We start from the raw sequence: 15931 nt of genomic DNA on the forward strand, positions 1-15931 counted from the left end.
CCAAGAACGCTGTAAAGGGTTCGAAACGTCGGGATGTATTATAAAGTCAATATACGCGATATAATCCGTTTTCATAGTTTTATTTCATGAGTAACTATCACGGTAATCGAAGACAATTATTGTTAAATCACAATTGTTTTTTTTTTCCAGAATATTAGTAGATCTAATGACATTAGCGCATTTACACACAACTCGGGCGACGGTACCAGCGCAAAGCAACGTAATTGAGGGCCCAGCCCGAGCCGAAGGCGGGGACCGAGAGTGGTACTACAACATAGAGCAGGGGGGCAAGGTTGAGAGGAAGGGACCCATTAGTTTCCAGCAGGTTAGCACACCTTACCTGCCAACTTTACGATGATTTATTCTGATACTGCGATCTGCCGTGGCGAGCGGATCGACAGATTTAACAATGTAATCAATGAGGGCTACCGTTTTTGTGGTCACCAGTTGGCGCCACTGTAGATGTAGGTCCAGAAAAACGGATCTCAAAATTCTTCTATGCTTATTTATATAAATTCAATACGTTCTAACTATTAATATACACAAAGGTATTTTAACGTCTAAATGTGCCGTTTTTTCGAACTGTTTAATTTTGCATATATTTTAGTTGGCACTTTTTTTAAACCACTAACATTTATTGAGCTATATCATTGTTTCCCATGATTAATCAAAGATGGACAAAGATTTACCACAATTATGAATAAGGAGTAAAAATTCCCGATAAAAAAGCTTGAAACCCCCAAAACTTCTATGCATTTGACAATTTGAAAGACCTCCATCTACACTAGCGCCCCAAGCGGCGAAATTAAACGCGGTAGCCCTCGTTGCTAAATAAACACGTTCGCTAAACCGCACTGAGGCCCCGCTTGGCGGGATAGATCGTGCTCTCAGTGTATGAATCATTACTGTTAAAAATATTGTGATACAATGTTTGTATTAATTCATGCAGGAATGATGATAGTTTAATCGAGGGTTGACTAAGCTTATCAGATGCCAAGAGCGAACGCCTTTACGCAAATATGCCGTAAACACGGTCATTTATAGCAACGTTGTGTATTTATTTTAGACCTTATCTTGTAGTTATACGATTGACAATCGTTTAACTATTACATTACACTTCCCTTTCTATCATTACTAGCGACCCGCCCCGGCTTCGCACGGATGCAATGCTGATGTATTATACATATAAACCTTTCTCTTGAATCACTCCATTAAAAAAAACCGCATCAAAATCCGTTTTAAAGACCTAAGCATACATAAGGACAGACATCCATCCAGACAGCAGGAAGCGACTTTGTTTTATACTAAAAAAATAGTAATGAATTCGGACGAATACTTCTTGAGTTATGGTTGATTTTTTAAAACTCAATATCCGCCATCTTGGATTGGCGGCCATTTTGGTTAGCTACCATTTTGAGATGGCAATCATGGTTTTTTAACATCATAATAAGCCTATCTAACTGCTGTGAAAAGGAAATTTGGTACCCCCAAATTATACTATTTTCCAAAATTTGGCTAGCTGGCCCATGGACTATATGTAGTGAAGATCATGTCTTGTTCTCAGCTCAAAGACCTATACAAGAGCGGGGAAATCAACAACAAGACGAAGTGCTGGGCGCACAGCATGGAGGGCTGGCGATGTATCGGCGCCGTTCCTCAACTCAAATGGACGCTAGCGGCCCGGGGAACCGCAGTCATGGACGAGAGTGCTTTGGCTTCTACTGTGTTGGATTTGTTGATCGCTGCTGCTCAGTATTACCCCAGCAGGTTAGTTAGCTAAAGCGTAGTTAAAGGCATTGACACGAAAACACCAAAAATATGCCCATAGATCGTGTTTTTAAAGCGGAACAGTAGAAAATTCAGGAAAAATTACGTAGTAACTAGAGTTGGCACTTCCTAAACTCAAATAGACGCTTGCGGCTCGAGGAACCGTGTGTTGGATACCCCATGATAATGGGATTGGGAATTGGGATATTACCCCAGCAGGTCAGTTTTCTAAAACCTTAAATTAACAGCTCGTTAAAACTAACACGTGTCGCGCCAAGAAACCGACTTGGAATCGGTCGACCAACGCGCCGTTTCACGCCGCGTACCGTTGTTTACCGCGATTCCTGTAACCGCTAACTGTAACCTTGATGAAGCCGTCCCTATACTTTATTCTAAAATCTAAAAAGTGTAACAAAATCTCAAAATATTTGGGACGTCTGGGCCGTTAAGACAATCTTGTGATCTATGAATGACGATATAAAATGCAGTACTTTCGTAATCGCGTAAGCTACTATTACTTTTTATTTGTTTGTTTTGCAGAGACGAGGAGGACGCTGTAATACGGCCTTTGCCAAAAGTAAAGAGAATGTTGTCAGAACCTGCCTGCCTGGCGCACGTTGTTCAACTACTGCTCACCTTCGATCCGGTACTCGTTGAGAAGGTAAAGGGCAGTCGTTAAACATTAAAAAAATACACTAATGGCCTAGAGGCTCTCGCAAAATTGCCATGTTTTGATGCCACAAATATAGGCCAAGATAAACCATACAATACTATTTTGTCACTTGGAATAATGTGATTCTAAGTCCTAAAGTGAGGGAATTGTCCCCAGCGCCCTCTAGTCCTCATCCCTATAGCAAGGCAGCATAATTTGGACTGAAGTAACAGAACAGATAAGAACGGAACGCCTTGGTTTGGGTGGTTAGAGTTAGCTCAGAGGTCGTTTGATGCTGACTGGTCTATTTCGTAAAACCGTCTATTAAATACAAGTTATTCACAAGTCCATTGCGACTGTCTTAAGATTGTGTTTTTCAATTTACCCTTCTATTCTAGGTGGCAACCCTGCTTTACGAAGTGATGCAGGACAACCCTGAGATCTCCAAACTGTACCTAACCGGCGTGTTCTACTTCATGCTATTGTACACGGGTTCGAACCTGCTACCCATCGCGAGGTTCCTGCGACTCACGCATATGAAACAGGCGTTCAGAGCTGATCAGGTAACATACCTAAGAAACATTTAGTAACAAGCTTTAAACCTAGTACTCAAGATCAGCGTTACAGTAAATACTTACAGTGCTGCAATACCAGGGATCATAGATCCCAAGTTTGATTGCTTTGTTTGATCTCCGCATTTACAATAATATTATCTAAGGTTTGAGATTCGTTATTTCACGTAAAAAAAAGGAAATTACATATATCACCTGCTATGACGACATTAGTCACCAATAGTCTTGAAATATTATACAAATATTGTTCCCGGCCACCATACAAAATTATAGCTGGGGAAGTTTGAATCTAGTTGTATAGGGGCCGTGCGCGTTGGAGGGTGGCTGATCTTGTTGCCTCAAAAAAACGAAAAGAAAAGGTTGAAAAGGCGTTTTCTTATGCACCTCGACCTGTGCTGATAACCTATTGTCATCTGTTTGTAGACGACATCAGACATAATGCAGCGTTCGATCCTTGGTCAACTCCTACCCGAAGCCATGGTCTGTTACCTGGAGAATCATGGCGCGGATAAGTTCGCGCAGATCTTCCTTGGAGAATGGGACACGCCTGAAGCTATATGGAACTCTGAAATGAGGTAAAGTACAAATTATTTTTATAGGTCACAGAAAAAAAAAACTAATTATTATTGACACGAACACAACCGAAATATGCATGAGGCGGGGACAAATGGGAATGATTTATATGAAAACACCTTTTCTCTTTGGTGCCGTGACCAGGATTGCCATAATTTCTGACTTTTAGTGAAAGACAAGCTGATTCTGGAAAAGAAACTTCTTAATAAGTAATGAAAGAAAAAAGGGTGTACCAGTGGGGTTGTTCCATCTGTCAATAGAAAATATATAGAAAATTATTTATTTAGCGCCACTTTCAATCGTTAGACATCAAGCACAAGTTAGAACTTGTTTTTTACTATTATAATTACGGCAGCCTTATTTTACTATTTTGTACAGACTCATCCGTTGAATGGGGTTGGCAACTGTCAAAGGTTTGCAGAGATGGCGCCATCATAGCTTGCCCTTTTTTCTATGAGATTTGATAGATAAGATAAGATAAGATAATCTTTATTGGTACAATACAGGTACACGTCAAATACAATTTTGTACAATAAACATAGAGATGACACAATTACAGAGTATTTCGACAGAAAATATACACAACATTTGGCTTAAAGGGCTGGCATCCAGTGGTTCTATGCTTGAACAGTATATAAATAATTATTTTAGCTTGATTGCTATAATTTTTGGATGCATTTCGTCTGTCAAACAAAACTGTCTAATAAGTTTATCTGACAAACAACGTGGCTATTGCGTTTGGATAATAATAATATAAAATCGCTTTTTTTGTTCACAGACGAATGTTAATAATGAAGGTATCAGCACACATCGGCGAGTTCACACCCCGGCTCCACGCACACATCGCCGCTCGCTACCCATACTTAGCTATACCCGCTGTGTGCTACCCACAACTACAACACGAATTGTTCTGCAACATGTTCTATCTGCGTCATCTGTGTGATACACACAAGTTCCCTGACTGGCCGATTCCAGAGCCGGTGAGTCATAAGGCACATTTTTGGTTTAAATAACAATTTAAGCTCTCGCGTTTTAACACATATTTAGTGATTTGAACGGGTCTAATGCTACATTATTTCATTAGTGTTACCTCACGGTTCCTCTGACTGACGACTCAGCAAAATGTCAACGAAATATGAGTATTGTAATTTGTAGTTGGAATAATATCACAAAAAGTTAGCTCACATAAATTGTTTTTCTCAGGTTCAACTTCTAAAAGACGTATTAGAAGCATGGCGGCGCGAAGTCGAAAAGAAACCTCCTTCTATGACGGCGAGCGAAGCTTACACAGCCCTGGGTTTGACCGGACAACACGACGAAGCAGCCGTACGCAAGGCCTATTATAGGCTCGCGCAACAGTACCATCCGGATAAAAATCCGGAGGGCCGGGTGAGTTTGGTTATTTCAACTAGCCACCATAAAAGTCCAAAAAAGAGAACTTTTATTCGACTTAATCACTAGTTTTAATAGCCATAGATAACAACGAGGAACTGTTCTCCACTTAAAGTTGATTCGAATTTGTTTAAGATAAACAAACATCATAAACTAACCGATTAAATTGTTGCTAACCCACAAGTTCAGTTAAATTTGAATATTTGAGGATTCGAGGCAGTTCGGATGATGCAATCAACTACATTGATTATTATGTTTTCTGTTGTTTTACTGGCAAGGTATTGACTAGAAAGAAAATAGTAGGCTTTAATTATTAACAATAATTGTTACAGGACCGCTTCGAGGCAGTAAACCAAGCTTATGAATTTCTATGCAGCCGCAACGTGTGGACCGGCGATGGGCCCAACGCTAACAACATCGTGCTCATATTGCGCACGCAAACTATACTTTTCCAGCGATATTCGGACGGTAAGCTTCTATATTATTATTACTTTTTTGAAACAAAACCAATGTAACTCAATTTCTTGAATAAAATAAACCACCTGTTTTTTTTTTCAATAAAGTTGTTCAGGGTATAAGCAAAGGAATGCAATACGCTCCCAACGTTTGTATTACGACAATTATGATTCAGGAGTCTACAAAGCAAAAAAGAATAGGCTATTTCTGAACCAGTGAGCTTCATTTTAGACCGCGTCATCACTTATCATCAAATGAGGCTTGGGTTAATGACTTGTTAATCTGCCACCAAAAAAATATCCTGGTCACGGCACCAAATTGTAAATATACATTTTTTATTTTACCAAATATCACACAGTGTTATTTTGTCCCTAGTACTGGCACCATACAAATACGCCGGCTATCCTCAACTGCTTCGAACAGCGCGTCTCGAAGCCGAAGCGGAGCAACTGTTTGCCGAAAAAGACTCTTCTGGTCTGTTGCCGGCGGCGTGCGAGTTGGCTCACGCCACTGTTAAGTGTTCCGCTCTTAATGCCGAGGAATTAAGGAGAGAGGGAGGCTTACAGGTAAGAAAGTCATAATTTAGAATAAAAAAGCAAATAATGTGCACTGACTCACGATATATTGTTTTAAATCTTTGAAACCAGCCCATAATCAACTTCATAGAACATTTTAGCCTCTAATCGAATTTATACATTACTAGCTTTTGCCCGCGACTTCGTCTGCGTGGAATTAGTAATTTGGGTACCTTAATTCTTAACGTAAACAAATCTGCTTTTTTCACCCCGAAATTGGTCCACACTATACATTTCCACCCCATTTTTTACACCCTTAAGGGATGATCTCGGGGATAAAAATTATTCTATATCCTTTCCCACAGCTCAAACTATCCCCATACCAAGTTTCATCTAAATCGGTTCAGCGGTTATTGATTCCCCATACAAATTTCCACTCCCCTTTTCACCCCCTTGAGGGGTGAGTTTTGGGATAAAACGTATCCTATGTCCTTTCCCGGGACTCAAACTATCTGTATACTAAATTTCAACTAAATCGGTTCAGCGGTTTAAGCGTGAAGAGGTAACACACAGACAGACAGACAGACAGACTTTCGCATTTATAATATTAATAGTATGGATGAAAATCCTTCTGGTTCCTCCCAAGCATTTTGAATTAAATGTTTTAAGAATAGAGCTGGATAAAAAAATAATTAACCTTTAACATTTTGTCACCAGGTCCTCCACGAAGCCTTAACCCGCTGCGTGCCCGTCCTCTCCACATCAACGAAGCCCGGCGACGTGGCAGCCGCCGTATGCGCGCACGCCGCCCGTTGCTTCGCCGTCGCCGCGCAGTTCCCCGCCTGCCGAGAGTTATGCGCCACGCTGCCGTCACTGAGCGGGGACGTCGTGCCGCTGCTGAGAAGACCGGTAACACAGACACAGATTCAAACGGTGTTTTTATGCCCTAGACACTAAAATGACAGCTCGTTTGCCCAGTCTACTTACCAATCTGTCTGCATGGTTATGTATTGAAGTGATAGTTGGATTGTGCAGAAAGGGTAGTAATTGCCCAATCATCCAATTAAACTATAATTTTTTATCGATATAGAAACAAAGCTTAGTTTATGATACCTTACGGTACTCTCATTTGGAAGTTTTAAGACTATTAACGGATGTAAAATAGTGAATTAATGTAGATGGAAAATAAAATGGAAATTATATACTTGTCTAAATCTAAATATACTCAAGATACATGCAAAAGTTACATAAATTTTTTGAAAATCATTTTGTGTTTTACTCACTTACCCTGTGTTTAGCATCTCGGCGACACAGCGTGCGCGGGCGCGGAAGCGGTAGCGGCACTGGCAGCGGAGCCTACCATACGCGAGCAGATCGCCCTCGCCGGGGCCCTGCAAGCGTTGCTGCCCAACGTGCTGCAATACGACTACACCCTCAAGGAGTCCGGTGTGGAGACTGACGCACAGGCCAACAAGCAGGTTCGTAATCATACGTTTACGTCTAAATGAGGGCTACCGTTTTTGTGCTCACCGGTTGGCGCCACTATAGATATAGGTCCAGAAAACCGGATCTCATAATTCTTCTATGCTTATTTTTATAAAATCAATACGTTCTAATATACACAGAAGTATTTTAACGTCTAAATGTGCCATTTTTTCGACCTGTTTAATTTTGCATATATTTTAGTTGGCACTTTTTTCTAACCGCTAACATTTATTGAGCTATATCTATTGTTTACCATAATTAATCAAAGATGGAGAAAGATTTACCACAATTATGAGTAAGGAGTGAAAATTCCCGATAAAAAAAGCTTGAAACCCCCCAAAATCTACACTAGCGCCCCTAGCGGCGAAATAAAACGCGGGAGCCCTCATTAAGATGCCTCGGATAAAGTACGTCCTTTCAGACCGATTACAGTTTTCTCACGAGATGGTTTGCGTTTGGACTCGCCAAATGACGTAGTGTTTATCGTCTTGACTGATCATTGTGATTTTTGTATTGCACAGGAGGTGGCGAACCAGCTGGCGAAGCTATGTGTGGCAGCGCTAGCCGCCATGTACGGGCCCCACGCGGAGCCCGGGCCGCTGGACGAGCGGATACGGGAGGCGCTCCGAGCCACGCTGACGCCCTACCTGTGCTCGCGGCTCAAGGACGAGGACCGGCACGAGGTAGGTTCACTATGTCACACAGGAGGGAACCAGCTGGCGCAGCTATGTGTGGCAGCGCTAGCCGCCATGTACGGGCCCCACGCGGAGCCCGGGCCGCTGGACGAGCGGATACGGGAGGCGCTCCGAGCCACGCTGACGCCCTACCTGTGCTCGCGGCTCAAGGACGAGGACCGGCACGAGGTAGGTTCACTATGTCACACAGGAGGGAACCAGCTGGCGCAGCTATGTGTGGCAGCGCTAGCCGCCATGTACGGGCCCCACGCGGAGCCCGGGCCGCTGGACGAGCGGATACGGGAGGCGCTCCGAGCCACGCTGACGCCCTACCTGTGCTCGCGGCTCAAGGACGAGGACCGGCACGAGGTAGGTTCACTATGTCACACAGGAGGGAACCAGCTGGCGCAGCTATGTGTGGCAGCGCTAGCCGCCATGTACGGGCCCCACGCGGAGCCCGGGCCGCTGGACGAGCGGATACGGGAGGCGCTCCGAGCCACGCTGACGCCCTACCTGTGCTCGCGGCTCAAGGACGAGGACCGGCACGAGGTAGGTTCACTATGTCACACAGGAGGGAACCAGCTGGCGCAGCTATGTGTGGCAGCGCTAGCCGCCATGTACGGGCCCCACGCGGAGCCCGGGCCGCTGGACGAGCGGATACGGGAGGCGCTCCGAGCCACGCTGACGCCCTACCTGTGCTCGCGGCTCAAGGACGAGGACCGGCACGAGGTAGGTTCACTATGTCACACAGGAGGGAACCAGCTGGCGCAGCTATGTGTGGCAGCGCTAGCCGCCATGTACGGGCCCCACGCGGAGCCCGGGCCGCTGGACGAGCGGATACGGGAGGCGCTCCGAGCCACGCTGACGCCCTACCTGTGCTCGCGGCTCAAGGACGAGGACCGGCACGAGGTAGGTTCACTATGTCACACAGGAGGGAACCAGCTGGCGCAGCTATGTGTGGCAGCGCTAGCCGCCATGTACGGGCCCCACGCGGAGCCCGGGCCGCTGGACGAGCGGATACGGGAGGCGCTCCGAGCCACGCTGACGCCCTACCTGTGCTCGCGGCTCAAGGACGAGGACCGGCACGAGGTAGGTTCACTATGTCACACAGGAGGGAACCAGCTGGCGCAGCTATGTGTGGCAGCGCTAGCCGCCATGTACGGGCCCCACGCGGAGCCCGGGCCGCTGGACGAGCGGATACGGGAGGCGCTCCGAGCCACGCTGACGCCCTACCTGTGCTCGCGGCTCAAGGACGAGGACCGGCACGAGGTAGGTTCACTATGTCACACAGGAGGGAACCAGCTGGCGCAGCTATGTGTGGCAGCGCTAGCCGCCATGTACGGGCCCCACGCGGAGCCCGGGCCGCTGGACGAGCGGATACGGGAGGCGCTCCGAGCCACGCTGACGCCCTACCTGTGCTCGCGGCTCAAGGACGAGGACCGGCACGAGGTAGGTTCACTATGTCACACAGGAGGGAACCAGCTGGCGCAGCTATGTGTGGCAGCGCTAGCCGCCATGTACGGGCCCCACGCGGAGCCCGGGCCGCTGGACGAGCGGATACGGGAGGCGCTCCGAGCCACGCTGACGCCCTACCTGTGCTCGCGGCTCAAGGACGAGGACCGGCACGAGGTAGGTTCACTATGTCACACAGGAGGGAACCAGCTGGCGCAGCTATGTGTGGCAGCGCTAGCCGCCATGTACGGGCCCCACGCGGAGCCCGGGCCGCTGGACGAGCGGATACGGGAGGCGCTCCGAGCCACGCTGACGCCCTACCTGTGCTCGCGGCTCAAGGACGAGGACCGGCACGAGGTAGGTTCACTATGTCACACAGGAGGGAACCAGCTGGCGCAGCTATGTGTGGCAGCGCTAGCCGCCATGTACGGGCCCCACGCGGAGCCCGGGCCGCTGGACGAGCGGATACGGGAGGCGCTCCGAGCCACGCTGACGCCCTACCTGTGCTCGCGGCTCAAGGACGAGGACCGGCACGAGGTAGGTTCACTATGTCACACAGGAGGGAACCAGCTGGCGCAGCTATGTGTGGCAGCGCTAGCCGCCATGTACGGGCCCCACGCGGAGCCCGGGCCGCTGGACGAGCGGATACGGGAGGCGCTCCGAGCCACGCTGACGCCCTACCTGTGCTCGCGGCTCAAGGACGAGGACCGGCACGAGGTAGGTTCACTATGTCACACAGGAGGGAACCAGCTGGCGCAGCTATGTGTGGCAGCGCTAGCCGCCATGTACGGGCCCCACGCGGAGCCCGGGCCGCTGGACGAGCGGATACGGGAGGCGCTCCGAGCCACGCTGACGCCCTACCTGTGCTCGCGGCTCAAGGACGAGGACCGGCACGAGGTAGGTTCACTATGTCACACAGGAGGGAACCAGCTGGCGCAGCTATGTGTGGCAGCGCTAGCCGCCATGTACGGGCCCCACGCGGAGCCCGGGCCGCTGGACGAGCGGATACGGGAGGCGCTCCGAGCCACGCTGACGCCCTACCTGTGCTCGCGGCTCAAGGACGAGGACCGGCACGAGGTAGGTTCACTATGTCACACAGGAGGGAACCAGCTGGCGCAGCTATGTGTGGCAGCGCTAGCCGCCATGTACGGGCCCCACGCGGAGCCCGGGCCGCTGGACGAGCGGATACGGGAGGCGCTCCGAGCCACGCTGACGCCCTACCTGTGCTCGCGGCTCAAGGACGAGGACCGGCACGAGGTAGGTTCACTATGTCACACAGGAGGGAACCAGCTGGCGCAGCTATGTGTGGCAGCGCTAGCCGCCATGTACGGGCCCCACGCGGAGCCCGGGCCGCTGGACGAGCGGATACGGGAGGCGCTCCGAGCCACGCTGACGCCCTACCTGTGCTCGCGGCTCAAGGACGAGGACCGGCACGAGGTAGGTTCACTATGTCACACAGGAGGGAACCAGCTGGCGCAGCTATGTGTGGCAGCGCTAGCCGCCATGTACGGGCCCCACGCGGAGCCCGGGCCGCTGGACGAGCGGATACGGGAGGCGCTCCGAGCCACGCTGACGCCCTACCTGTGCTCGCGGCTCAAGGACGAGGACCGGCACGAGGTAGGTTCACTATGTCACACAGGAGGGAACCAGCTGGCGCAGCTATGTGTGGCAGCGCTAGCCGCCATGTACGGGCCCCACGCGGAGCCCGGGCCGCTGGACGAGCGGATACGGGAGGCGCTCCGAGCCACGCTGACGCCCTACCTGTGCTCGCGGCTCAAGGACGAGGACCGGCACGAGGTAGGTTCACTATGTCACACAGGAGGGAACCAGCTGGCGCAGCTATGTGTGGCAGCGCTAGCCGCCATGTACGGGCCCCACGCGGAGCCCGGGCCGCTGGACGAGCGGATACGGGAGGCGCTCCGAGCCACGCTGACGCCCTACCTGTGCTCGCGGCTCAAGGACGAGGACCGGCACGAGGTAGGTTCACTATGTCACACAGGAGGGAACCAGCTGGCGCAGCTATGTGTGGCAGCGCTAGCCGCCATGTACGGGCCCCACGCGGAGCCCGGGCCGCTGGACGAGCGGATACGGGAGGCGCTCCGAGCCACGCTGACGCCCTACCTGTGCTCGCGGCTCAAGGACGAGGACCGGCACGAGGTAGGTTCACTATGTCACACAGGAGGGAACCAGCTGGCGCAGCTATGTGTGGCAGCGCTAGCCGCCATGTACGGGCCCCACGCGGAGCCCGGGCCGCTGGACGAGCGGATACGGGAGGCGCTCCGAGCCACGCTGACGCCCTACCTGTGCTCGCGGCTCAAGGACGAGGACCGGCACGAGGTAGGTTCACTATGTCACACAGGAGGGAACCAGCTGGCGCAGCTATGTGTGGCAGCGCTAGCCGCCATGTACGGGCCCCACGCGGAGCCCGGGCCGCTGGACGAGCGGATACGGGAGGCGCTCCGAGCCACGCTGACGCCCTACCTGTGCTCGCGGCTCAAGGACGAGGACCGGCACGAGGTAGGTTCACTATGTCACACAGGAGGGAACCAGCTGGCGCAGCTATGTGTGGCAGCGCTAGCCGCCATGTACGGGCCCCACGCGGAGCCCGGGCCGCTGGACGAGCGGATACGGGAGGCGCTCCGAGCCACGCTGACGCCCTACCTGTGCTCGCGGCTCAAGGACGAGGACCGGCACGAGGTAGGTTCACTATGTCACACAGGAGGGAACCAGCTGGCGCAGCTATGTGTGGCAGCGCTAGCCGCCATGTACGGGCCCCACGCGGAGCCCGGGCCGCTGGACGAGCGGATACGGGAGGCGCTCCGAGCCACGCTGACGCCCTACCTGTGCTCGCGGCTCAAGGACGAGGACCGGCACGAGGTAGGTTCACTATGTCACACAGGAGGGAACCAGCTGGCGCAGCTATGTGTGGCAGCGCTAGCCGCCATGTACGGGCCCCACGCGGAGCCCGGGCCGCTGGACGAGCGGATACGGGAGGCGCTCCGAGCCACGCTGACGCCCTACCTGTGCTCGCGGCTCAAGGACGAGGACCGGCACGAGGTAGGTTCACTATGTTTTCGAAAATGTCAGAAAATTGTCTCAGGTACCATCTTATCAGCTGAAAGACAGCTGGTGGACATAGGCCGCCCGCAACAATCGCCGTGACCGTCCGCAAAAACCGGTTGTCCGCTGCTCACATATAAGTAGATCGACGCTCTTCTTATGGCTCTTCAATGGCTGTGTCACAGAATAAGTAATAGTATTATCATACAGAACGGCCACGCACCGCCCCGCCCCGATTCGAATGACCTCGCCCCGCGACAGCAGATTGACGGCCTTTTGCCGGCCGCTCAGCACTGTTTTTAAGCAACTTACACAATGACGCATGCCGCGTGTACAGACCATAGATTAGTATATGTTATTACTGTAATAGATAAAAAACTCTCGGACATTTCACGTTCACGTCTCTACTAGTGCTGCCCCTAGCGGTCCTGCTCTCAACTAATGAGACTGTATATGCAGTAAACACGCACACATGTACACACACACACACACACACACACACACACACACACACACACACACACACACACACACACACACACACACACACACACACACACACACACACACACACACACACACACACACACACACACACACACACACACACACACACACACACACACACACACACACACACACACACACACACACACACACGTACTTATGGGTTCTTTACCTACATGTAACAACTTTAATATTGGAAACTGATTTATGTAGTAATCTTTGTCGTACCAATTTCCATTTGCTTAGAAAACTACATAAATCAGTTTTTCAGAATAAATAAATGAAAACTTATGTTGAATCAAGTACAATATATTATTTATAAGTACCTACTTATTTACATACGTTCCATTCCAAGTAACTAAGACACATGCAAATACAGCGACGCTTTAAGCGCACTTCCGTGAAAATAACTTAACAGCAAGTATGTAACAATTTATTTCCTGACTATGTTTTAAACAATAATTAGAGGCAACCTAATTCATTTCTTCTTCTTGATCCCAAAATAACTTGGAAAGCTTCAATAGTTTGATCCAACTTTTTTTGATTTAATTTAGATCCATTTTTGTCGCATATTTCATAGTTTTGAGAACATTCAAGCTTTTTATCCACAATTTGTGGTGCGGTGATCTGGGTGTTACAGCGCATAGGTAGATTTTCCTTTTTTAGGTTCACTGAAATTGCCATTGACAACATCGAAAAACTTATCGAAGAAAAGCACGATACCTGCCGTGTCGCAACTTTATTCTGAAAGCTTTTTAATACCTGAAAATATATTAACAGTTAAGATGTTATCAAAAGTATAAAAAGGTTATTTTACAGCGAAACAGGACAAGTGTTGAGCATGCATTTTAAGGGTGTGCTATTGTCACATTTAATGTTAGGTAACAAGAAATCAGTGAATCGGGATATTATTCATGTAAAATGTCGACAAAGGTAACGTATTGTGGTTGGATTTTATCATTAGATGTATGTCTTTCTAATTTTGGCAGGTTGTAGTTGATTTATCAGATTAAGACCTAGGCACGGAAAATAGTATCTTAATTATGATAATCAGAGCAACGTGTATGACGGGCCTTACGGGCACTAAGAATGGTGCTAGTTCAACGGCTGTTATTTGAAATGTTACAATGTTCCATGTTCCATCGCCAACATTTCATAAATATGCTTTACCCGAAGCCTCTATCAAAGCTTTTGATAAAGATGAAATAATAAATAAATGTTCAGGAGGTATATATATATTATAAACTCGAAAATTTACTTACCTTGCCCTTATACCGATGTACATACAAGAAGGTACACAGATTCGGCGCGGCCCGGCCGGCATTGCTTTTCATCTTGCCTGCGTTGGTTTGGTTAAATGAGTAAGAGCACAACTCAACACAACTTACAAGGTTGGTTGTGATATAAAGAAACGCTGTTTGTTAATATCTTAACATAAATCTGACCAAAAATATGTTTAAACGGAATTTATATTAAAAAACAACTTAGAAATAATTTCAAAATTTCCCGTCAAACCAAACGTCATTTGGTTTTTTTATTCGTCTAAATACGTCAGTCTGTCATTGTACGGTGTTTGCACTACATATTAAAAAAATTACTTTTACGTTTCAAATTTATTTTGTTTCCTAGTTCATTTGCAACGTAAGGTTAGTAACACTATCAAAACATTTTTTATTAAAATATATTCTTCTAGATTTAATTAAATACGATTAAGTTACCTGCTTAAATATTTGTTTTGGTATATTTTGTTTTCTACTATCTACACACAAGAATGATATCTAGCCACACTCAGCCCTCCTTATGCTAAAGGCGGTATCTCAAAAACGAATGAACTGGAAATGGAACGTTATGATTCAAATTTAAGGTACTTATTTGCATGCAATCTTCAATTGAGATACCGCTTTTTAGCTCAGCAGGGCACCACGGCTGAGGAATATATGTCCAGCATAACCCAGAGATGGCATTATTATCAGCATTACATTACTCCTCTTCAGAGATACTATACCATGGTACAGACGTGCCGTTCACACATAGAAACGCAAGTGATTTTTGATGTAGCGTGTCCGCCCTGTGGCTGTGTCCTCCATTTGCGGTCGCTACTGAAAACATCTCTGTCCAACTACCTTCAACGAGCATCGTGTCCCGCTCAGTCCCACTTCATTCTGGCAACTTTTGGTTCTTTTACGGATCTGTTGCGGGGAATTCAGTATGTTTTCTGAAACACAAAAGATGAGAAAAAACAGTAAAGTGGTATGATAATCTGTAAACTCTCTTCTAATTTTAATTTTGTTCCAGCTACTGAAAACGCTAACCTCGAACTGGAGGACACCCTTACTCGTCTGGGACAACAGCACACGAGCCGAACTACGCGACATACTCCGAGCCAAAATGGAACCTGATGGTCCACTGGTGCCAGACTTCAAGTATACAGCTCATGAGGGCTTGTTAGTGGTTGGTGGGGTCTATGTGGCCATATACAACGACCAGCCCGAGTTTCCCGTACCAGTGAGTTGGCAATATTACATTCATAGTACAAAATCGCTTCGAAAATAGAAAAATTGTAGATTGTGTCACAAGGGCGCATAATCACATATTTACGGCGAGGGCGCACATTTAGTCCTGAACGAAGCGAAAGATTCTATAATAGAATCCTGAGCGTAGTGAGGGATTCGAGTGTTAACGCCCAAGGTTGCTACCATGTGACACATACTGCTTTTTACATCACCCATGACTGAAATTGTTATGTTCCAAAATATGATTTAACCTAAAAATATAGTATGCAAAAAAGAAAAAAAATCGTGTTCTAGAACAGAAAAGTGCCATTTT

General features: G+C 48.3%; 1 protein-coding gene across 1 annotated transcript in view; it reads left to right on the top strand.

Annotated features, from left to right (window-relative positions):
* LOC134749444 (dnaJ homolog subfamily C member 13) overlaps positions 1 to 15931 on the top strand; it is a 92550-nt gene that overhangs the window by 47253 nt on the left and 29366 nt on the right. The window contains exons 19-31 of the mRNA XM_063684380.1: positions 151 to 325; positions 1565 to 1767; positions 2308 to 2428; positions 2818 to 2982; positions 3415 to 3566; positions 4343 to 4544; positions 4768 to 4953; positions 5289 to 5424; positions 5788 to 5978; positions 6645 to 6836; positions 7226 to 7405; positions 7934 to 8095; positions 15401 to 15610. Coding sequence (XP_063540450.1) covers positions 151 to 325; positions 1565 to 1767; positions 2308 to 2428; positions 2818 to 2982; positions 3415 to 3566; positions 4343 to 4544; positions 4768 to 4953; positions 5289 to 5424; positions 5788 to 5978; positions 6645 to 6836; positions 7226 to 7405; positions 7934 to 8095; positions 15401 to 15610 — 2275 coding nt within the window. The remainder of the gene's footprint in view (positions 1 to 150; positions 326 to 1564; positions 1768 to 2307; positions 2429 to 2817; positions 2983 to 3414; positions 3567 to 4342; positions 4545 to 4767; positions 4954 to 5288; positions 5425 to 5787; positions 5979 to 6644; positions 6837 to 7225; positions 7406 to 7933; positions 8096 to 15400; positions 15611 to 15931) is intronic.

The sequence above is a fragment of the Cydia strobilella genome, chromosome 18 (genome assembly GCF_947568885.1).
Source record: "Cydia strobilella chromosome 18, ilCydStro3.1, whole genome shotgun sequence".
NCBI lineage: Eukaryota > Metazoa > Arthropoda > Insecta > Lepidoptera > Tortricidae > Cydia > Cydia strobilella.